The following is a 24,367-nucleotide window of genomic DNA, read 5'->3' as shown; positions in this document are numbered from 1 at the left end:
GATTTAAATCTAAGAAAAATCTCACAGAAATCTATTAGAAGAGGTTGAAAACTCAAAATTATCCTAAGGGTACGTTTAAATTAATAAATTTATCAATGGTATTGTGATCTTGTACGAAAACTTTAATATATAAATTTTAATTACCTAAATTTTTTTATTTTGTTATTATCATATGCTTTTTAATAGATCTAGTATTATTTTCTTGGGATTAGTCTATTAATTCACAATTCATATAAAGTTTATCAATGAAACCCATGGTATAAAGTATAACTTATTCACTATTTTTGCACACATGCTTTGTGCTGCAATGTTGCATAAGCCTTTGTAATAACACAAGATACTAATTTATTAATTTTATTATAAAATATTATATCTCCTTATTTTTTTAGTTCTTAATATATGACCTAATTGAAAAACTATTTTTATCCTAAATATAAGACATATATCATATATTTATATTTTTTTAAATCACCCCCTATTAATACTCCCTCAGTAAAATAGTGGGTTTTTTTTTTTGGGAAAACCATAGTGGAGGTACCTATACTTTTTTTCAATTTTCAATTTGGTACCTATGTGTTTTTTGTTCTTAACTAAATCTTTATTTTTCCTCTATTAACATCATTAATCCTTATGTAGAGACTAAAAATATCAATAGAACAAAGTTATAAGAGCTAATGTTGCTAAAAAGATAAAATTAAATGTTTAATTAAAGAGAAAAAAACACATAGGTACCAAATTAAAAATTGAGAGAAAGTATAGGTACCTTCAATATGGTTTTCCCTTTTTTTTTAAAAAAAAAAGAATGGTTGAAGTTGAAGGCTATCTGGGTAAAAGTGTTTTAGAAAAAACATGGTATATTTATTATAATCAACTAGTTTAATTAATTTCCTTAATATAATCAAATTATTTAAATTGGTCTGAGAACGGGAAGAGCAATGGATTACTTTAGATGAACAATATCATAAATTATACAGGGCTTCATTTCTGGCTTGGATTCTCCACTATTCATCCTTGTTATTATCTTCCTCATTGTCCTCTTTGTAGTAACTGAAAGGAAGTGGTACTGACTTGAAAGGACGATACTTGCCTACATTGTTCAAGTACTCATTCTCCAACCTGATCAGTTTTCACATTTTCTCAAGTCAGCTCCAACAAGTTGAATTTTAATGGTTTGAAAATTCAATCTTTTGACAAGTCCAGCAGGAGACATTACCTAAAGAAGTTCCAAATGCCACGGCGTATGATTTCCAGGCACCCAATTACTGTTGTCATTGCCACTTTTTGAAGGGGGCGCCATGTCAGTTGAAGCACTGACTGCATCCAGATAAGTCTAAGCAAAACGTCAAGGCCCTGCAAATTTCAGAGAGATCAAATGAATCAGTCTGAAGTACAAAGCATCATTTTTTTTTTTTTCCTTCTTCTGGTTTAGTTGAAATTCTTCTTGTTACCATAGCAATGAAGTAGACACATTTATGAGGAAGAAGAAGCTTATCCCTCAAATATGGGTTCCTTGAGTGTCTTCTGAGAAGTCCCCAGTCAACAAAAATATCCCAATATGTGTTCTGTATCACGGTTACGGATGATGTTATTAGAGCCAAAACCTTCCAGGTCACTCCCTTCTTCAGTTCAAAGGCCGTCCTACTGAGAAGGGCCAGGATGGTGAAGAGGTAATTCAAGCCATGCCATGCTCTGATGATATCTCCTTCATCATACAATTGACGCATGCACTGCACAAATTCAATATGCTGTTCAATTTCTGTACTGCAATGGACATAAACACTTGAACAACAGGTAAACAACATGATTACATTGGAAGAAACTTATATGCTGCTAGTAAATGTTTGCTATCACATTCTTTAGAAAGTAAAACCTTGGATTGTTAAAAGGCATATATGAAGGATAGAATTTGTGGACCTGTGATAAGCGAAACCAGAAAGGAATGACACCAATGATGAAAGACAGTGTGTTATAGACACCACGACTTTGACATTTTTCTTGCCTTCTTGAGTGTTCTCCCAAGCCATAATAGCATATGTAAAGCTCAAAATTTCTGAAGGCTTGAACCTAAACAAAATAGCAGACTATGGATGCGGTCATTACCATAAGAAATAGATCAGTTTTTAGTTACCAGTAAACACCATGTGAGCATAAGACCTGGCTAGTTATCTGGTCAGCAAAGAAGAAATCCGGGAGCCTAACCTGCAAAAAATCAGAAATTGTGAGTGGCATTTAATCCATTTGCTTATGCCTTTCTTTTTTCTCCCCTATTTAATTACATTACCGGGCGGAAAGGAGCACATATGGAGCGAAATAAACACTTCATGAAGAAGAACCGGCTTGATCGAAATATGATGTCAAAAGGACAGAAGGTTATCAAAAGAACAAGCTGCACATGAAACATAAAAGGAGTTGAACATAATGATGGCACAATAATTTGGTTTTTCGTTAACAGCATGACAAGCAATAAGTCTGAATTTAAGGCTTTACTCTAACCACTCAGGCCTATCACCCCTAAACCATATCAAGAGGCTTGTTGAGTTGTATTTAAAAGCAATAAATAAATTAGGACAGTCAGTTAGATTAGAATATTACCATAAGCAAGCTCAAAGGAACTATTTCTGCTGCCTTCCTATGGCTTTGAGTCTTTGGGTTCATCTCTAGCTGCAGATTTACCAAGAAACCAAGTAACGCAAGCACTGCAAGACCAGTGCTCAGCAGGAAAACTTCTCTGCAACCCAATTCAGTTCCAGGCTTGAACCCAAATATGAATGGATAATTCACTCGATAGCGCCTCCAAAAATATGCATCCACGGCATACATAAGCATGTGTAGGGTGATAAATCCAAACAAACTGCAAGAAATATAGGAACCTCAATCAAAGGCAGACACTGGATGCACAATGATCTACTTCTCCCACCAAGATAGTTCCAATGTATAAGCTGACATACATTTGTTACAAATAACTAACTTAACTAATTTTTTTAATATTCATAAATTAGTTACCTAGCTCTTATATAAAGACCAAGGGTAGTAAAAAGAATATCAAGTGATAAAGAAGGGAAGTACATACCACAGAAACAATGTTCCGAAAAAGATACTAATACCTGTACAGTGGGAAAATGTTTTGCAGGTAAAATGACCCCTGCTTCTGCTTCATCAAATTTTGAGATATAATTCTTGTTAGGGTAGCAGCTAGTAGAGCGACAAAGCATCCGGAAAAGAAGCCTATGAGTAAAAAGGCAAAGTAAACGTCATTCCATGAAAGTCTTCCTAGTGATGCTTAAAGTCAACCATTTTATCTGCTGTATTTGCCAAGCATTTTTGGTAGTATTTACCTGTAAGAAATGTTATGCTGTGCTTTTCTCTGTTAGATTTTGGCCTCAATAATTTCCTTCCCTTCTTATGATTGGAGCGTGCAAAGTTTCTGGTGAAAGTAGACTCCACCCTCTCCAACATACAGGTTACCTAAAATCAGATCAAGTGAATCAACAAGTTTACAAGAAAATCAGCATAGCATCACTAAGATGGTTTAAGTGTTTCAATTAGCTTATTTTAAATGATTTTGCACTGTATGAGATAAGTATATGACATGAGTTGTCTCTTAAAGTGTAAAAGAGCCTCTTTTTTTTTTTTTTATTGATTCTCTGATTTCCCAAACACTAATGCCACCAGATTGTATACTAGACTCAAAACTATCAACTAGATATCACCTGAAAGACATGATTAAAAGATATGATAAAATGCCATAATCAGGAACTTTCTGCACAAAATATTTGAATCACAGTCCTCCGGTCCTTAATATAAAACCCAATTCTTGAGTTGATTTTGGTCCTAAATATAAGACTCATTCTCATATTTATCAATTTTCTCTAAATTACCCTTATGGATACTCCCTCAACCATAATCAAGTAAAAGAGAGAGGGGGTATTAAGAAAGATGATTATGATATTTTAGGAAAAATGTGTCACTTTTCTTATAATTAACTAACTTACCTAACTTCCTTAATCTAATCAAATTAGTTAAATGGGTCTTATATCAAGGACTAAGGAGTATTACATTTTCTTATGAAGGATATTATAATAATCAGATAATTAGATGAATGAAGTCTGAGGCAGCGGCATAAAAGTCATAATTACTATCAGTACCCTAAATATGATACATAAATGGTTCGAAGTTAAAACAAACCTCATCAGAAGTGCCAATGTAGGAATTATCCACTTCTCTCATGAATGCTCTAGACGCTGCCCTTGTTGTTGTCTTCCCAAATTAACACATAAAAAAATGAAACTAATTAACTAACTAATAAAAATGAAATCAAGTTACAGAAGACCTTATCTGATTTAAGCAATTATTTTGCGAATTCCTCTAGTGCAATTTTGATTTCAGAGAAGAACAAGAAACTAATGGAACTGAAATTTGGAAGGAATCAGGCATGGATCTAACCTTTTCATACTTCTCCATGATCGTGGAAAAAGCTGAGAGGTTCATAAAACTGTTTCATCCATGTTTACAAACACAATCACAACCACACACTGGTTAAGGAAAAAGAAGGCCATTTTACTCTGATCTATTAGAATGCAAGTAGCCCCGTCAACTTTCATCACCTGTAATTTTTCAGATTAAGTAGTTTTTGATAGAATTCAACAAACACAAGCCTCAATTGCTTCTCAACTTTTCTCAGATCTTCCTTGCTGAAACTAGATTCCTCTTGCTTGAAACCAGTAAAAACACTTCTGATTGCTGACGTTGAAGCTTCAATTGTATTATCAATCTTTACTTGGTCCAGGATTTCCAACGGATCTCTTCTGTTATAATTACTCCGTCCTTCCTCCCCATCATGATTAGCATTTCCGTTTGTGACATCCATATCTTTTCGTTGACAATCATGATCCATTTTTTCCGCAGGTGATGAACTCAAATTCTGCATCTCTGCAAATTCAGTTCAAAATGAAACGGCTAGATAATATTCTAATTTTCTCTGTAAATTCATGTCTCTGAACAAAGACTGATATTCATCCATGAAATTCTACGTAATAAAATTCAGAAATTCAGGATCTCAACCAGATGAAACTATTGATAAAAAACGCAACCATAGATTTTGCATTTACCAATATCAGGGTTTTTCACCGTTGCCCGCAATGCAATTAAAGCCTCCATTTGTTTCTTCAAGAGATTTTCTTCATGCTCTAATGCCTCCACCTGTTCCTTGAAAAAGGAATTAACCTTGTTTAGCTCTTCATCAAGCTTCTGAAAGAGCCTTACCTCAGCTTCTCCTTCTTCATGGCTCTTGCGGAAATGGGTCTTATAGAGTTTCCTTGAAGAACCATCCTGCTGTAATTTCTTGACATCTATAACCTGATGCTCTTCGATATCGCCTTCAATCCTTCCATGATTGCTATGTTCCAAATGAAGCCCAGAAAACCCTCTTTCAAAACTGAGCATGTGGCGCAAGGATTTATGAGGTGGTTTCTGATTATTCTGACCTGGCTTACTACTTTTGATTTCTTTTAATATCTTCTTGAGGCCTTCATAGTCCATGTAGTTTCCTGCCCACTCATGCACCATTTGTTCCTTGAAATCTCTCTTAAATGTCATCTCTTTCTCTTCCTCCCTCAGAAACACTGCACCTGTGCTCTCGTGAAATCTGAGAGTGTATATAAAAAGGAAATAATACCCCATGAATGTTTAATTTGAAAATCTTCATGGAAGCATAACAGGTACATAGACAAACACTCAGAACTAATGCACCATATGTCTGCAAGCTTAGCATGAAGACATACAGTGTGTGTGCGTATATATATATATAGATATAGGAGAAATGGCCAAACGGGTGAGTAGTTAGCAGAAGAATGAAGTTGTGAAAGAGAATGCAAGAGCAAACCTGGAAATACTGTGAGTAGACCCGCAACATCAACCGAAAAAATGGAGAGCACAGTATCTAAAGTTGTATATGACCATAATGTGTACATGAACAAGAACTTATAGAAGTGGTGGAAAAGTACGTACAAGGAGTGGAAGGACGAGAGAGAATGACTGTGGTGTCTTCACTTGGGAGGGGGAGGGCGAGAGGTGGGGGCAAGGGGAGAGAGACACGTGGAGCGAAGGGAATGAGGGAGAGGTGTGAGTATAAGAACGATGATATATAGTGATATCATGACTCATCATGATGCAGTATCAGTTTTTATGTGTAGTGGAGGCAAGTTCGTTCGGTGTCGGTGATAGCGGCCGCCATATATATCATCCAAATATCCAATCCATCCATGCATGCGCCGGGCATCTCAGTGTGCTTTTTTATTTTATTTTTTCTTTTTCGGATAAATTTTACAGAATATATCTTTTACAACCATTTTCAGCATAAATATTACATGGGCTTAAAAAAAATCATTTTTAATTTTTAATTTAACATTAGAAGTTTTTTATCATATGTTAAAATCAAATAGAAATAGTTTTACCTCATTTTAATCAAGTCCTTGTAGCCTTTTTTTCCCGTTTTTAATCAAGTCCTATATGGTATTACATTATTTTTAACCATGTCCTTGCAGTTCTTTCTCTCTTTTTTTTCTTTTTTCAGCCATTAAAGTTATAAGAAACTAATTAAAATTATAGAGACTTGCATATCAGTTTTTCCCATTTTTGACTCAATGAGGCGAATAAACAATTTTATTGATTTTCCCATTTTGTTTAGGGTTTAGGCAAATAAAAAATAGGATTAAGGCATAAATTTGTCTCCCAAAAGTTTTCACTCAAAAGTATTAGGCACCTCAAAATTTTTTGGGTTCAATATTCCCATAGCAATTTTGCTCTCTACCATTAAAAATGTTAGCTTTTTTAATACTACGGAGTAAAGTTGTTATGATTTTAAAACTTTTGAGGACTCAACACTCCTAAACAAAAACTTTTAGAACAAATTTATACTTCAACCCAATAAAAATATGACTCACATTTAATACTCTTTCTATCTTCATGAAAAAGGGGGTATTTCAAACAAAGTGATATGCACATTTATTAGGAGAATTTAATTTGCAATCCCTATAGTTTCATCGAATTTTTAATTAGACATGTATATTTTTTTAGAAAAATTTCAATTAAGGACTGCAGATGGGAATTAATTTCAAATAGCCCCCAATATATTCTAAAATATTACTGCAAGACCAAAGGACCAAATTGAAATTAAAATTAGGAGTAAGATTACAATAATACCCCTTATTTTTATTTTTTTTAAAAATAAATATTAATGGCCGTCAGAGTTCCGGCCACCGGCGCTCAGGTGGCCGTCACCAAATATTGGAGTTCCGGTGGCTGTTACTGTAGCTCTGATGGCCGGAAATGTTTTTTTTTTAAAATAAGGTGGCCAAGATTTGAACCCATGACCTTTTAACACACCAAAAATAATATGACCACCAAGCCAAGCAAACCATTTAATCATATCATGTAAATAAAAATATATATAACAAAGCAAACGTAAGTATCCAAGTATAAATGAACAAGTATAATTCGACAATTTACAAGTAAAATTCAACAATTTACAACAAAAATTTGACAATTTACAAATAATAAAATGGAATTCACGACCCCAAATGCAAAGTGTTTAAGTGTAAATAAGCAAGTGAAATTTGACAATTTACAACAAAAGTTTATGGATTTATAACATAAATTCGGCTATTCACAAGAAACATAAGAAAATTCATAACCCAAAATGTAAGTGTTTGAATGTAAATGAACAAGTAAAATTCAATTATTTACAACCTAAATTCAATGATTCATAAGAAACATAAACATTACAAAACTAACAAGAGAATTCACAACTTCAAATACAAGTATTCATGTTTCTTATGAATCGTTGAATTTGGGTTGTAAATATTTTAATTATTGTTGTAAATCGCTAAATTTCACTTGTTTATTCATACTCAAACACTTACATTTTAGGTTGTGAATTCTCTTGTGTTTCTTGTGATCAATAGCCGAATTTAGGTTGTAAATCTATAAACTTTTGTTGTAAATCTTTAAATTTCACCTGCTCATTTATACTTAAACACTTGCATTTGGGGTTATGAATTCCATTATGTTATTTATAAATTGCCTAATTTTTATTGTAAATTGCTGAATTTTACTTGTAAATTGTCAAATTTCACTTGTTCATTTACACTTGGACACTTGTGTTTGTTTTGTTATCTATAATCTTTATTTGCATTACATGATTAAATAGTTTGCTTGGCTTGGTGGTCACATCACCTTTGGGTGCCAAGATGTCATGGGTTCAAACCTTTTTTTGACTATCTTATTTTTAAAAAAAAAAACTTCCGGCCACTCGAGCTACAGTAGCAGCCACTGGAGCTCCAACCTCTAGTGGCGGCCACCTAAGCACTGGTGGCAGGACCTCTGGCGACCATTAATATTTACTTTTTAAAAAAAATAAAAATGAGAGGTATTATTGTAATCTTCCTCCTAATTTTAATTTTAATTTGGTTCTTTGGTCCTGCAGTGATATTTCAAAAATTTTTAGAGACTGTTTGAAATTAATTCCTATATGTGGTCCTTAATCAAAAATTTTCTTCTTTTTTTTCATCAGGCCCTCCTAGTTTTACTTGATTTTAATCAAGTCTCGTAGGTTTTTTTAAATTTTATCAAGTCCTTATAATTCTACTTCTCTGTAATTTTTTTATTTTTCATCAGTCACTTGAAATTATATTTTATAATTAAAAATTAGATGGAATTACTACTTCTGGTCTTAATTATAAGATTATAAAATTTTATTTATAAACTATAAATGAGATCTTATAATTAAGATATATTTATTGAATTATGTGCAATGCCGACACTAATTTCTCAAAGAAATACTGGAATGTGAAATAAATGCCGGCATGGATGAATATAGTCAGGCACGGACTATCACGATCCAATTATAAAAGGAATGATGTCAATTGATATAATTAATGCGTTACAACAAATATAACAAATATAGTCAGCCTTCACTCATCCGCCACGTGGATTTAAGCCTTTCTCTAACCCTTTGAACCAAAGAAGCTCGTTTGCTTCCATTGTTTCCCGCATTCAACGTACTCACTACTCCTCACTCACTCTTCCTTTCCAGTCCAATCCTCCATCGAACCTCCCTCTACCTATTCTTCTTCTCTGTATCTTTCGCATTTCCCTTCCTTTTCTCTCTTCAACGTTAATTGCCGTGTTTGAATTCGATTGAACGATTTTGCAGCAAGCCCGGCCGTCCGTCTTCTCTTCCATTATGACTTCCTATCAATTATCGACAAAAATCCTCGCCATATGCTTGATATCTCTTCCTCTTTTCGTCGCATTCAGACTCTCCCTTCCCTTCTCATCATTCTCGAATCAAACCCTGAGTTTGGCCGACGCAAGAGTTCTGGACAAAGTGTCTCGGAATGATTCCTCCCTGGCTCAAGGTACGATTCCTCCCTGGAATTATAGTTAGTTATATTTGTTAGTTTAATGCTGGTGTCTCAGTTTGAGTAAAGTAAAATGGTGCTGCATAAGTGGTTAGAATTTTCATTATTGATTGTCTTGGGGTACAAATTCATCATCCTGGTGGAATCCCATCGTCTTTTACATATATAAGTCAGTGCCCGTATTAATTTTTGAATTCATGATGCTTGAGAATGAATGATCGGTGACTCTTCTTTGTTTCCGTGAATAGTAGAACTGTGCAGATGAAGAACAGAGACTTGAGAGTGCTAAGCAATGAACATTGGAAAGAGCGTCATCGTAAACAATAATTACTGTTATTCAGACCCCATTACTTTAGTCAAAAGTTATATATGATTGAAATTATGTAGTACGCTATGGAACTTTTTTCACCATAGTTTCGCTTGCTTTAAGACTCTGCAGTCAATTGTCTATCTACTAATTTTCTCTCCCGGCAATTTTTTCATGGCCCTAGAGAATCAGCATAATCTGTTTAATTATTAATTTTCTGTTGGCTTTTTTTTTTTTTTTGAATTCACAGGCTCAGAAGACGGTTACTCTCAGTCCTCTAGCGTGTCAGAAGATAAATTTCTTGGGGGACTTCTTCCTCCTGGGTTTAATGAAGGCTCTTGCGTAAGCAGGTACCAATCCTGGCTATATCACAAGAAACCTTCACCCCATAAACCTTCTCCTTATCTTCTCTCCAGGCTTCGCGCTTATGAAGATCTCCATAAACGCTGTGGACCCTACACCAAATCCTATAACAAGACCATAAAACAGCTTAGGTCTAGAAACATTGTCAGCTCTGCAGAATCTTCAGAGTGTAAATATGTTGTCTGGGTATCTTTTAGTGGCTTGGGGAACAGAATCTTAACAGTAGCATCGGCTTTTCTATATGCCATCCTTACAAACAGAGTTCTGCTCATTGACCCAGGAAAAGACATGCCTGATCTTTTTTGTGAGCCATTTCCAGAAACCTCGTGGTTGCTACCCACTAATTTTCCTCTTAAACGCAGGTTTGATAAGTTTAATCAGAAGACTCCGAATTCTTATGGAAACATGCTCAAGAGAAACAAACTAAACGCTTCATCTGAATTGTTTCCCTCATATTTATATCTTCATCTGGTTCATGATTATGATGACCATGATAGACTTATATTCTGTGATCAACACCAAACACCCATGAACAGAGTTCCTTGGTTAATTATGAAATCTGACAACTACTTTGTTCCATCACTCTTCTTGTCCCCTTCTTTTGATCAAGAACTAAGTAGATTATTCCCCGACAAAGCAACTGTTTTCCACCACCTGAGTAGGTATCTTTTTCACCCCAGTAACCAAGTTTGGGGCCTAATCACTAGATATTATTGGACCTACTTAGCAAAAGCAGATGAGACAATCGGTATACAGATTCGAGTCTTTGAATCTTCCTCAGGGCCATATCAGCATGTAATGGACCAAATCCTGGCCTGTACATTGAAGCAGAATCTGCTGCCTGAAGTTGATCAGCAAGAATCTTCTGCCGATCCATCAGTAAAACCAAAATCAAAAGCTATTTTGATGACATCTTTAAGTTCTGGGTACTTTGAGAATCTGAGAAACATGTATTGGGAACACCCCACAGTGACTGGAGATTTGATTGGGATTTATCAGCCAAGCCATGAAGAATATCAGCAGACAGAGAAGCAATCACACGATAGAAAGGCATGGGCTGAAATGTACCTTCTGAGTCTAACAGATGTTTTAATCACAAGTGCATGGTCAACGTTTGGGTATGTGGCCCAGGGCCTTGGAGGGTTGAAGCCATTGATTCTCTTCAAACCAGAGAATCGCACTGTACCAGATCCACCCTGTGGTCGTGTCATTTCAATGGAGCCATGTTTTCATGCCCCACCAAATTATGATTGCAAGGCAAAGACGGGGGCTGATCCTGGCAATCTTGTTCCTCATGTGAGGCATTGTGAAGATATGAGCTGGGGCCTCAAGTTAGTTGACAGACATGATGATATTTAACTCGATTTAACTCAATTTTGTAGTATGATCAATCTTAGCTATTTGGTTAGGCAATTTGCCAGAAAAGAGAGGAGTGACAGTTTTTCAAGTGTATTATGTGATCAACTTTTTAATAAAGTTAATATGAGAATAACCTTTTGGAAAATTGAAAAAGTCAACATGCTTGTTTTTCAGAAGTAAAAACCGAATGTTATTCTTTATTAAGGAATTAGACTTGGAATAATACTTAGGTATTGCCTTTAAAAGTTACACACACGGTTTAGGAAAGTGGAGGAGTATTTATTGAATATTACGTCGGATGCTTACGCTGCAAATTTTATCTTATATTTAAAATTTATTATAAACTAGATTTTATATTTAGGATTGAAAGTGATATTAAAATTCAGATGCCCACAATTTTTTAAAATAATATATGTAATGAGCATAAGTCCATGAAGGAATCACACTCCAAAAGCTAATTGTTGGAGCTGAAGTGCTTAAGGCCTCATAAAAGCCCCTGCTTAAGGTAATCTTTCTAATATGCATGGGGCTCATGATAATGCAGCCCCCAAGAGCCTATTCCCCAACAGCTCCACATTACGGCGCCCTACTCAACCTCCAGCTGGTTAGCCCATCCGATCAAAATCTTCAGTGGGTAGCCCTCTCCTAACTCCTCCTGTTGGCTTTCACGCTAAAGTATATCTAAGTAAAATGAAGCGTGACAAGAAATTAGTGCTATACATTATAAGTCCATTTTATTTTTATACGATTCATATGTGTACTTTGTGGCTTTCACGCTTCAGAAGTTGTGATGATGGGCTATGTTTCGTGAGAGTATGAGCATATTGCTTTCCAACTGTAAATCCCAATTTAGTGAGACTAAAGTGCTTATTGCAAAAATTATTTTGGATGTGGATTGATAAATGTATATATTACAGCCCTCATGACCAGAATAATCCCCCTTTCATTTATGGGTCAACTTTGTACTTGAAAGGCTGCATGTGCTGGCCCAATAATTCATCGGCCTCCTAGATGTAAGAGTCATAACATCGTAAATATGCAATCAACTCTTGCCTTGTACCAAAAAAAAAAAAACTCTTACCTTAAAAACCCCTCGTTCCTCGTTCCTGTTGGGGATGCATATTCACGGCTTATTAAAGCTGAAAAATTCCTACTTATTGGACTTTAAAAAAAAAAAAACTTAGTTGTCATGTTCCTATGCCTATAGGAGACAGGTCTTAGTGGATCATAAGTTAATTTTTCTGTCCTTGGGTCCCGGGTGAGCCCGACCCTTTTTTTAAAATTTTTGTACAAAAAAAAAACTCTTGCCTTAAGATTGTTAAAACTCCAAGCTGGTGGAGTATTGGTTTCGTAGCGACGCTTTTAACTTAATTACTTGCATCTGCCCATCAAATGAGTTCAGAGGAAGAGATTACTACTACACATGGAAGCCACCCACTAAGGCCATTTATTCCGTCCAATCCTTAATATAAGAATTATTTTAATTTAATTAATTTGATTATATTAAGAAAATTAGTTAAGTTAGTTATTTATAATAAATAAGTGTTGTCTTCCCTAAAATATCCTTGCTAATCATGTGCCTTAGTTAAAATCACCATTTGATAAAATCTTTAAAATATGCAATTACTACAAGGACTACCTTTAAAAAAAAAGAATAAATGTGAGAAACAAAATGAATTGAGGTCTTATATTTAGAACCAAATTGAATGTCAAACTAGCTCTAATATTAAGGATTGTAACTAAATTGTTGATTGGGCTAAGTAGTACTCACTGCCCTAAAATACTTTTAAATAACATTTAGTATTCTAAGCTAAGGAAGTGTTTTGATAAAAACCAAACTATAGTTTTAAAAATGATTTTATGAAATACAAAGTATGTGAGAAGAGTTTTATCTTGGCTTACATGAAAATATTTTTAAAAGGCACTTTCAAGGAAAACCTTACACCTCCTAAGTTTTAGTGTATTTAGCATCCTAAATTATGTTTCGTTAATACCTAGCATCCTAAAATAATTTTTTTGTGTGTACTAACATATTTATTCAATAAGACTGGCATCCTAAGTTTATGACACTTATTATTGTTGAGAAAATTACTTTAAGAACAACAATGCACCAAAAAAATTAGTTTAAAATATATACTAGGTGCTACTAATGGCTTTTACTTAAATCACTGTCATATTCTCTTGTTTTTATACTAAATCCGTGGCTAATATAAAATTAACATTAAATGCTAATTTAAATAAATCGAGAATAGAGGAACCAAACTAGAAAAAATTGGGATAAATCCCTCATTACAAATTTAATTAGCAAATGGTCCTTAAGATGATTAATTACACAAGGAAATATTAGTTGCACTCAAAGGAAATTAAGTTGTACAAAGAGAAGATGATTTACACAAAACGTTATTTGGATATAAGGAATTAATTTACACATAGTAAAGATGACTTGCATATAAAAGAATTTTATTTGCACAAAAAGAACTTAAGTTGCAGATCGCACAAAGTAAGATTATTGCATACAAAGGAAGATAAGTTACACAAAGTCTTTAAATCCTATTTGTTAATTAAATTTTTAATAATGACTGATTTATTCTCCATTTTTCCAACAAAATAGTGAAAAAAATATTACGAAATCCAGAAATTATGGAAGAAACAGAAAAGTATTTGATTGGAACTCCTTCCCTGGTGCGCAGTCACCAGCGTCAATGTATGAAAAACAAAGCCAAAAAAAAAGAGGCCCCGGGGGTGGGAAGGACGCCATCTTATCCTCAAATTGAATCTAATGCGCTCAATTAAACAATACCGTACGTAAATGAATAGCACGTATGTATATGTCAACAATCTTTAAAAGATTCAACCAAACTTCATAACTTTCATATAAAGTTGAACCTACTCCTACACGTTGTTCTGACACCACTCTTCTATCTCTGCCCAAGGGAAGCTTATATTTAAGAAACCACACAAAGATAATCTAATTAAAGATGAGTTCGAACTACCTTTTCCGATTTCCTATCCTTGTCCATGACATTTGCAGGGGCCCCTTAGAAAAAATGAACTTAAAAAGTAAATCTATAATTAAGTTAAAAATATCTAATGCATCTATCTAAGAATTAGAAATATTAAGAGGAAATACATAATTGATGTCTTATTATACTAAAAAAAACCACAGAGAATACTCCTCTCATCCTATTTATAAGATAGAAAGAGTGGAGTTTTTTTTTCTTTTTACAAGTCACTTTATTAAACTTTTAATATGAATGTACTATTTTTTATTTATTATAGTATAAATAGTTTTTTAAAGATGAATATATTAAATAGAGACAAAGTTAAAAAGTTATTATATTTTAATAAAAAATTAATATAGTTTAAATTTTTTTTATTGATGTGAAAAATACTGAAAGTGGCTAATAATAAATAATACGAGAAGATTACATTTGAATACCAAACTATTGTAAATTATTCACAAATATGAATGATAAATCATGTCATCTCTCAACCTCTATGACAAATATGGTGTTCCAATAATGCTTCTCCTAAAAACTGGCGTTGAAGATTCCCATGTTGAATTTCTGGCGGTGAATTCTCAACTATCACATCATCGTCCTTTTGAAGGCCTTCCATGTGTCAGTAAAGTTCTCGTTATAGCCTCTTCCTCCTCATGCTCCCACCACCGCCATAATATCGTCGTCTCCCACGAGCTTCGCACGTTATGTTTCCCCATGCTTCATTATTGTCCGCGATGGTAGTGGAGGAAGAAGAAAGTAAGCATTTTGATTGCTAAGACCAAAGTTGAAATTTCTACCGGTCACGTCGGAGCTGGGGAAGCTCAGCGTACGCCGACGTCGGGGGCGTTGGTGGCGAGCATCATAACGTACATACAATGATGCATTTTGATTATTTATTGAAGTGATTTTGATCGATTTGTTTATATACCGTAAGAGACAGGCTAGCTTTCTCTTTCCATTGTTCATCTCGCTTGATGAGGATGGAAGAAGTGGGCTTCTGTTTTTCAGGAAGTGGCCGGCAAATACAGGCAAATAATATATACATGTCTTAAATTATATGGTAAAATTAAAACGAAGTGTATGTTTTGAAAGCGATTAAAAAAAGAAAGTGGACATCATCCTGGAGATCTTCCAACCCATATAGAGTTCTACATTGATACAATGATATACTGGCTCTGGTCTTAGTTATAAGAGTTAGTTAATTAGTTTGGAAAGATTAAAAAAATAAGTTAAGTTAGTTATTTATAACAAATAGGTATTGTCTTTTCTAAAATATCTTTGTTAATCAAGTGTATTGGCTAGAACTACCATTATTAGAAGGATTACCTTAGGAAAAAATACATAAGTATGAGAGACAAAGTAGATTAGAGTCTTATATTTAAAACCAAAATAAAAGTCAAATAAGATATTATATTAAGAACTGGAGGTAGTGTACTAGTGTGTGTTGTGTGTGTATGAGTGTTGTTGCTTTATAGAGTCCCATAAACTGAATGGCTTAGGCCAAAGAAAATCAATTGTTAGCATTTCAATAATGAAACTGTCTTCTATTATGATGTATATAATATGCATATAATTATAATTGCATTCTTTTATTATTTTTATGTTTTTTATACCGTTATGCATAATTTCTTTTCTTAATCATCAACTCTCTTTTTTTCAAACATTATTTATTAATTAATGTTAAAGATAAAAACCTAAACTAATATATACACTACCTCCAATCCTAAATAAGAGAGCTACAGATAACTAATTTATGGATATTAAAAAAAATTAATTAAGTTAATCATCTATAATAATAAATATGTATTAATTGGTTTCCCCATATATACCCTATCTGATTACCTCATCAATGACCCCCCCGGGCCAAATATATTCTTCAAGAGAGATGGCTGGAGAAAAAATTATTAAACTTGGGAGACAGATTAATATATATACTCTGTGTGTGTGTGTGTGTAGTATATATATATCCACGAGGAAAAAGCAAGAGGGCCCCTTGCATGGGGTGATAATATTAACACACGCTGAGGATTAACTTAGCAATTGCGCAAGTTGGATGTGCAATTGAAGTGAGTTCGTTGCAAAATTATAAAAAGATTTATAATGGAAGATGACATATAGTTTATGTCAATAAATCTAAGCATTAAAAAAACAGCGTAATTATCACGTACGTGTGCCCCGGCATTCCACATGTTTGCCCTTGTATGTGCCCAATTCCTCAGAGATAGCGTATTAAAAAAACACATGTATAAGGATAAAAAGATTTTATTAAATGACATTTGATTAGTAAGGGTATTTTAAAAAAGATAACATCTATTTATTGCAAGTGACTAACTTAACTAATTTTCTTAATCTACTCAGATTAGTCAACTCGTTCTTATATTAAGGAGTGAAGCTAATACTTTTCTATTAAAATGAAAGTATGCATAACTAATACAAATATAATGATTTAATTTAAGAAGTTGAGAAAGATCTACATAGATCAAGCTTCTTTTAATCATGCAGTCATACAAGAAAACCAGGGAAAAAAAAAAACAGTTACACAAAGGGATTAAAACTATATACTACCTCCGGTCCTTAATATAATATCCCGTTTGACTTTTTGTTTGGTCCTAATTATAAGACCCCAATCCATTTTGTCTCTCATATTTATACATTTTTTTTCCAAGATAGTCCTTCTAATAATGATAGTTCTAGCCAATACACTTAATTAGCAAGGATATTTTAGGAATAATAACACTTATTTATTACAAATAACTAACTTAACTTACTTCCTTAATCTCTTCAAATAAGTCAACTGGGTCTTATAATTAGGACCGGAGGTAGTATAAGATTTACTCATGCATTTTATGTACACACACATGCACACACTTTTTTTTTAAAGCAATCTTTTTGGATCTACTACCTCTGCTCCTTAATATAAGACCTTATTTGACTTTTATTTTGGTTCTAATTATAAGACCCCAATTTATTTTGTCTCTCATATTTATGTAATTTTTTTTAAGGTAGTCTTTCTAATAATCATAGTTCTAACCAACATACTTGATTAATAAAAACATTTTAGAAAAGACAATACCTATTTATTACAAATAACTAATTTAACTTATTTTTTTATCTCTTTAAATTAGTCAACTAGTTGTTATATTCAGAACTGGAAATAGTATATTATAAGAGGGAATACCGGCAGGCGTTGGTCCTAGTGAAGGAATTTCAGCAGCTTTAAGAATGACGCCTCAAATTCAAGTTTGTATAAATAAATAAAATGCCTTTGACAGAGCTACCCTCAATTGGAACCGATAATACTTAAATCTGCCCTTGGGAATGCTTTCTTGCCACTTTGCGAAGTATATATTCTCTGCAACATTCGAGTCTCTTAGAATTTAAGTGGGTTTCATTTATATTCCTCAAATCTTCTATAGTTGTAATCAGACAAACCTTACCTCGCTAATTTGTACCTCTTCTCTCCCATTTTGCCACGATTTACCGTTCTGCACACAATTCACATCATTTCATTCAGTGCCCTTTGCGTGTTTGTTTGTCTTTTCTATTGCCTGTCCATCGATCAGAACCCTTTTCTCTTGCAATTAAAACAAAGGGGGGCTTTGATTCCTCATTATTACCATATCGATCGCCTCCCGTCTCTTGAGGATTCTCCGTGCCTACCCAAAAATAAATAAGCTCTGATGAAACATCAGAGAAATTGATTGAATTGGTGTGTCAGCAGAATCTTACTATATATATATATATAGAGAGAGAGAGAGAGAGAGTCCTCAATTGGCGTACGTCTTTGCTGGTAAAAAAAAAAAAATTGGCGTACGTCTTTCTCTCAACTGAGCAATGTCCATCAGTTCAAAAAATGAGCAATGTTCCCCCATATATGCGAGGCCGACAATAATATTATACAACACATATATGCAGACGCCATAAAGGATTCTACCAAACTTTCCTTATCTTTCATTCTCAAGGGCTTATATATACATGTGTGTGTGTGTATGCTTAAAATAGAAGCTACGGCCGGTTCATGTAATATATTTAGACATCATTCATATTTTATAAAGCTATACTATAAAATAAAGGCCAAATTATACATAACCCCCTTAACTTTAGCCTTTTTGCGTATAACCTTCTCATCTTTAAAAGTTTAAAAATCACACATTCAACTTTCATAATTTGACTTTTAATCCCCTATTGTTAAAATGACCATTAAATCTAACGGAGTAAATGCCACATCAAATTGTATGTTTTAAATTATGTGGCAAATGATATGTAATTTTCATTACTTTTTTTATTTATTTATTTTGGCTTAAAACTGAAGGGCAGTTTTGTAATTCAAAATTCTAAGAATAGTAATCATTAATAATTCGCATCGTCTTTATCCCAGTTTCACTCGCTTAAGTCATCCCTAGTTCCCTACCCTATCAACTCGATTCATCTTCTTGCCATGATCTTCATTCAAAAATTTATTCTTGTGCATTCCAGCTTTTGTGATCTTCTTAAATCCTAGTAATACCAATTTTTCATACTTCTAATTTCAGGATCTTGTTATTGTGCTCAATCATCCCTGAAACAATTCTCTCATAATCTGCAAAATGGCGGGATTTTTGTACAAATGCGGCAACCGCAAATATGAAGATTTTCCAACACCTCAAGAGGAATAACAAATGATTCGAGAAGAGAAGAACGGTGTGGCAAAAGAAGATCAAAGTGAACCACATGTAAACAACGTCATCCTTGATTGGAGGGAACTCGGAGATCACGGAGATGTACGTTCTGACTATGATGAAAGTGATGAGATGGGAAGCATCAATGAATTAGACGATGACCAACTTAGAAGACACCCGTGAGGGTTCAGATTTAAAGGAAGAATGTGATGAGCATGATTTTGGAATGGGGAAGATAAATAAAACGTTGAAAAGGGGAGGACTTGCGACTTGCTGAGAGACCGGAAGAACAGGACGATAATGAGACAGGGAATTAGGGATTATAATGGGTAGAATCACAAAAGCATCCTTTAGTGTAATTATGATTTTTAAGCCAAGATAAATAAATAAAGTAATAAAAATTACATGTCATCTACCATATAATTTAGAATAATTTGATGTGGCATCTAAACTGTTAGATTTAACAGCCATTTAACGATAAGGAGGTTAAATGTCAAATTACAAAAGTTAAAGGTGTGATTTTTAAAATTTTAAAGATGAGGGAGATTATATCCAAGAGAGCTAAAACTAAGGGAGGTTAAGCGTGTTTTGGCCAAAAATAAAAACACATCATTTCATCAGAAAGCTAAACCTATAGCTGATAAAGCTTTGATTCAGATAAGTCAAGTGATTCACTCAACTAATTAAACCCTCCACTTAAAACGACAGATTAATTGTCATTTATAATAATAGTAATGATTTATATAGTCAAAAGGGTTAGTAAACTAAGGAAAGCATTTAAGGAGAAATTCTGCATAAAACATGCATGGTATGACATCATGATCGATACTAATATTTTTGTGCCTTTATTGATTACTGCTAATTCAAAGCGAATCTAGTTTAATTAACAAAACAGCTCCATCATTTATGCGTCACATGACACAGGGAAATTGCAGGTGATCAGGGAAAATCATTGACCAAGTTGAGTATGGTTTCCCAATAATGCTTCTCCTCAAAGTTGGTGCTTCCTTCTTCTCCGACGTTTAAGACTCCCAGGTTTTGTTGTGGTGAGATCTCATTGAATCCATACGCCAACACACCGTCATTGTGCAGGCCTGCCATGGAATTATTACAGTTATAACCTCTTGATCTGAATCCTTCCACGGCCACCATAATGTCGTCGTCTCTCATCAAGCTTCCCACTGAGTTTTCCCAATATGACGCACCATCACTCGCTTCTTTCATGATTATTGCACTGTCCCCTCCGGCGTTGGAAGAATAAGGAAGTAATAAGCTTTGATTGATAAGTCCAAAGTTGGTCATATTACTATCAGCACTAGTGTTGGAGCTGAGGAAAATGGTGTCTGGGAAGCTTAACGTCGACGTCGGCGACTTGAGGTCGTCCTCGGTGGCGAGCATCATGGCATACATGCTATGCATTTTGGGGATGTTATCAGCAGTAGTTGCCGGAGTTGGAGACTGCGACGTCGGCGACCATGAATTCTGCCATGCACTGAGGACGTTGAGGCAGGGAGGTGGTGACGGCAGACGTGTGATCTTGTTGAGCACGAGTCGAGTGGGAGAAGCTTGGGAACAGAAGGAGCCGATAAGCTCGTTGATCTGGAGCCGAAGCTTGGATTCTCTGACCAGTCTGGATTCGGCTTGGAGCCGAGCAGTCTCCCACTGAGCCATGTGGTTGATGTTGGCTGCGTCCTTGGACTGGCCGTGTACGGCGTCGTTTATGGGTTTGTGAGTGGTGGGGTCTATTCCCATTCTGGTGAGCCTCTTCTTGAGGTGGGTGTTCCAGTGGTTCTTGATCTCATTGTCTGTTCTTTTTGGCAAATGAAGTGCTATAGCCGACCATCTTGTACGTGCAATATAAACATCAAAAAACGATTCGGGAATAATATTTATAAAAAGTTGTGCGCGCATGTGTAGGGAAACATCATGTCATGTTTAATTTTCTTTAAAGGAAAACTCTAGATCGAATGGAATCATTATGGTTGACCAGCTGAGCAATCATCAACCCAAACACATGAATTTGTTAACAAGAGTTTTGAGACATACCTGTTTCCCAGAAGAGCATGAAGTTGAATAATGGTTTGGTCTTCTTGCGAGCTGAAGTTGCCTCGTTTGATGTCAGGTCTTAGGTAATTAGTCCATCTCAGTCTGCAGCTCTTCCCACATCTTCGGAGTCCTTGTTTGGTCGTCGAAAACATGAAAAACACTTAATTCATTCCTCTTTCCTAAGTTATACATACATGCGTGTCTGCGGATGAAACAAGATATCATAATATAGTGGAGTTATTTGAAGTCGCGGGATTACACGTACCAGCTTTTGCAGGCAAGGAAGACCAATTTCCATGGCCATGTTGTTGAATGTAAGCCATGAGCTTCTGGTCTTCCTCAGGAGTCCATGGTCCTTTCCTTAAGGTTGCCTTCTCCCCTCGCGACGACTTCACCATTTTGATTTCCACCTGGGAAATGCTTGCTGCACGGAGAGAGCGAGAGAAGTAGAACTATATATAAACACCAGAGGCGGAGCAAGCTAATAAGAAACAGATCGATCAGCTAAGTCGAAAGGGAGCAACTGGCAGCGACGATTGAGGTTACATAAACATGGATCGTATATATAAATGTGGTCTCTGAAAAATGCTGAAGAGAAGGACAGAGGGAGGAAAGAGTTGGATTGACAGAACACAGAAGACAAGAAGAGACAAGAGATGGAGCTGAAGCAAGTTGAAAAGATGCAGAAGAAAGATCCAAGTTATAAATAGCAGATCTTCCATATATATATATGATGTAATGAATTATGTTTATAATGATCATATTAGACCGAAGAAAAAGGACCAGTCTGACTGATGATTCACCATACTCATATTTAAAAGACAACATTATTGTACATCTACATTTCTTAGTAAGGTTTCATATCTTATAATTTTGGCATACATATGTGTTATATAGCAGTTCATGGTTTTGTCTCTTTTACATGGTCTGGGGCATCCCTATGATAACCTTACTCAGAAGAGCTAGTGCCCTTGTAACTTTTTGAATTTTAATTTGAACTTTTAAAAGCATGCATGTGGTCGATCTAATCAAAGAAGTACTCGCCTCAGTACTGCCAAATAAATAATCATAAGAAATGAATGTACGTGGGTGACAATATCAAGAAAGTCAAGAAATGTACTTGTTCAGCGTCTTATAGATTGGAAAGAATCATGCAAAAAAGGAAAATTAAGGAACAAAGTAAAAGATTAATCTGTCTCAGTGATATGAATATTTAATATATATATATATATATGATACACTAATTTCCCTTATAAGTTTTATATTTGCACACACTATATATATATATATATATCATCTTTTGTAAAGCTTCAGTACGTATTATCGTTTGAATTTATTTTACGATACAATACGAACAATTTAAAGAGATATAGCATGATGATCACTTGAATATTACTGGTAAAGATAAGTAGCTTTATAAGCTTAACTGCGTTATTAATTACTACATATATATATATATATGATAACTGTACTAGCTCTGCATAGCTCTTTATGTTTCCTCTGTTTGTGTGTGTTCTTATTATTTTGAACTGAATATGTATATCTAAAGCCTGGCTTGTAGATATATACAATGAATATAAAAACCCGTACAAAATTGGGAAATCAGAATTAATTGTATTGATAACAAGCATGTGGTTCCAATCAAACATATTTACGTCTCTGTGTTTACTTTTCTCATCAAATTTACAGAGCTTCAGTTTAATGCTTGAGTAAATGCGTGCCATATAAAACAAGCCTGAAGTTTTTCTCTTTCACTTGCGTATGCATGTACTGTCTCATAAACTTCAAACTTTTCTTCCCGTAGGAGCCAACATTGTTAAGAGGACTAGGCAAAAAAATAATGTTCACTAAAACGACAATATATATATATATATATGAAGGAATCGAATTTTAATTTAGTTATCCATTCTCCTCCAAGTGACTCCCACGCACTAGAATTCTACCAATATTTCAGTACTGCTCTTATATAATAAGGTCATATTTTGAGGGGAGGGTACATTTCCTATGTGTTTTTTAGTTTTAGCTAATTTTAATAATTTTCTTAAACCACACAATTTTATTGTTTGGATTTTATAATCAGGAATGGAAGGAGTATTAAATAAGGGTAATGTTAAAAAATTATTAAACTTTAAGGTAAAATTAATGAGGTTTAAGGTTTTTTTAATTTCAATAAAAAATGCTAAAAGTGATTTATAAATAGGAATGGAGGGGTATTTACCAACCATAAAAACCCTGGAGATGGAGAAACAAAAAAGTCTAGGTGAATTAATGGGAAAAATATATTAAAGCATATATGTGATGCTTTCTTTTAATTGCATTCTTTTATTGTTTTTACGTTATATAATTGTAATTGCATTCTTTTATTATTTTTATGTTTTTTATACGTTATGCAGAATTTCTTTTCTTAATCATCACCTTGTTTTTCAAACATTATTTATTAATTAACGTTAAAGATAAAAACCTAAACTGATATATACACTACTCCAATCCTAAACAAGAGAGCTATAGATAACTAATTTATGGATATTAAAAAATTTAATTAAGTTAATCATCTATAATAATAAATATGTATTAATTGGTTTCTCCATATATACCCTATCTGATCATTACCTCATCAATGACCCCCCCCCCCCAAAATATGTGCTTCAAGAGAGATGGCTGGAGAAAAAATTATTATACTTGGGAGACAGACTAATATACATATATATACTGTATACATGCACAAGGAAAAAGCGACAGGGCCGCTTGCATGGTTTGATAATATTCACACACGCTGCGGATTAACTTAGCGAGTTGGATGTGAAATTGAAGTGAGTTCGTTGAAAAATTATAAAAAGATTTATAATGGAAGATGACATATAGTTTGTGTCAATAAACGTAAGCATTAATAAAACAGTTTAATCGTCACGTACGTGTGCCCTGGCATTCAATATATATGTTTGCCCTTGTATGTGGCCGATTCCTCAGTGATAGCGTATTAAAATAAACGTGTGTAATTAAGGATGAAAAGATTTTGTTACCCCTGGATTTATTTTTACGACATACTACCTTATGTCATTAATATAAAAATTAGTTTGACTTTCAATTTGATTTTAAATAAAAGATTCCAATCGACTTTATATCTTATACTTATTCATTTTTTTAGGATAGTCCTTATAGTAGTTGCACATGCTGAATATTTCATTAAATGACATTTGATTAGTAAGGGTATTT

At 34.1% G+C, this 24,367-nt stretch overlaps 3 protein-coding genes across 3 annotated transcripts; 1 reads left to right on the top strand and 2 right to left on the bottom strand.

Moving 5' to 3' along the window:
* Positions 1 to 1,001: 1,001 nt before the first annotated feature.
* Positions 1,002 to 5,595, bottom strand: LOC114749831 (phosphate transporter PHO1 homolog 10-like). Its single transcript, XM_028938371.1, has 13 exons — positions 5,109 to 5,595; positions 4,605 to 4,929; positions 4,444 to 4,492; positions 4,186 to 4,257; positions 3,336 to 3,465; positions 3,105 to 3,225; positions 2,593 to 2,851; positions 2,297 to 2,386; positions 2,155 to 2,199; positions 1,915 to 2,064; positions 1,449 to 1,727; positions 1,214 to 1,350; positions 1,002 to 1,116 (listed from the first exon to the last, which is right to left on the bottom strand). The coding sequence occupies exons 1-13, from the start codon at positions 5,593 to 5,595 to the stop codon at positions 1,002 to 1,004; spliced, it is 2,259 nt and encodes a 752-aa protein (XP_028794204.1).
* Positions 5,596 to 9,132: 3,537 nt separating this feature from the next.
* LOC114749832 (galactoside 2-alpha-L-fucosyltransferase-like) lies at positions 9,133 to 11,448 on the top strand. Its single transcript, XM_028938372.1, has 2 exons — positions 9,133 to 9,416; positions 9,977 to 11,448. The coding sequence occupies exons 1-2, from the start codon at positions 9,242 to 9,244 to the stop codon at positions 11,446 to 11,448; spliced, it is 1,647 nt and encodes a 548-aa protein (XP_028794205.1). The 5' UTR covers positions 9,133 to 9,241.
* Positions 11,449 to 20,047: 8,599 nt separating this feature from the next.
* Positions 20,048 to 21,552, bottom strand: LOC114749829 (transcription factor MYB106-like). Its single transcript, XM_028938369.1, has 4 exons — positions 21,420 to 21,552; positions 21,155 to 21,284; positions 20,675 to 20,951; positions 20,048 to 20,590 (listed from the first exon to the last, which is right to left on the bottom strand). Exons 1-4 carry the CDS (start codon positions 21,550 to 21,552, stop codon positions 20,048 to 20,050), a joined length of 1,083 nt encoding a protein of 360 aa, XP_028794202.1.
* Positions 21,553 to 24,367: the final 2,815 nt, after the last annotated feature.

This window comes from Neltuma alba, unplaced genomic scaffold (genome assembly GCF_004799145.2).
Source record: "Neltuma alba isolate B1F8T4 unplaced genomic scaffold, ASM479914v2 tig00006191_pilon, whole genome shotgun sequence".
Classification (NCBI taxonomy): domain Eukaryota; kingdom Viridiplantae; phylum Streptophyta; class Magnoliopsida; order Fabales; family Fabaceae; genus Neltuma; species Neltuma alba.
This window is presented reverse-complemented; position numbering and strand designations above follow the sequence as displayed.

What these genes read in the sequence shown, in the direction of transcription:
- LOC114749832 (XM_028938372.1), top strand. Translation starts at nt 9,242, where the DNA reads ATGACTTCCTATCAATTATCGACAAAAATCCTCGCCATATGCTTGATA. An exon ending in TGATTCCTCCCTGGCTCAAG is followed by an intron (nt 9,417 to 9,976) that starts GTACGATTCCTC and finishes TTGAATTCACAG; the next exon opens with GCTCAGAAGACGGTTACTCT.
- LOC114749829 (XM_028938369.1), bottom strand. Translation starts at nt 21,552, where the DNA reads ATGGTGAAGTCGTCGCGAGGGGAGAAGGCAACCTTAAGGAAAGGACCA. An exon ending in TTCCTTGCCTGCAAAAGCTG is followed by an intron (nt 21,285 to 21,419) that starts GTACGTGTAATC and finishes CGACCAAACAAG; the next exon opens with GACTCCGAAGATGTGGGAAG. An exon ending in TCGGCTCCTTCTGTTCCCAA is followed by an intron (nt 20,591 to 20,674) that starts GCTTCTCCCACT and finishes AGTGCATGGCAG; the next exon opens with AATTCATGGTCGCCGACGTC.
- LOC114749831 (XM_028938371.1), bottom strand. Translation starts at nt 5,595, where the DNA reads ATGACATTTAAGAGAGATTTCAAGGAACAAATGGTGCATGAGTGGGCA. An exon ending in TCATGGAGAAGTATGAAAAG is followed by an intron (nt 4,258 to 4,443) that starts GTTAGATCCATG and finishes TAATTTGGGAAG; the next exon opens with ACAACAACAAGGGCAGCGTC. An exon ending in AACATTTTCCCACTGTACAG is followed by an intron (nt 2,852 to 3,104) that starts GTATTAGTATCT and finishes TATTTCTTGCAG; the next exon opens with TTTGTTTGGATTTATCACCC.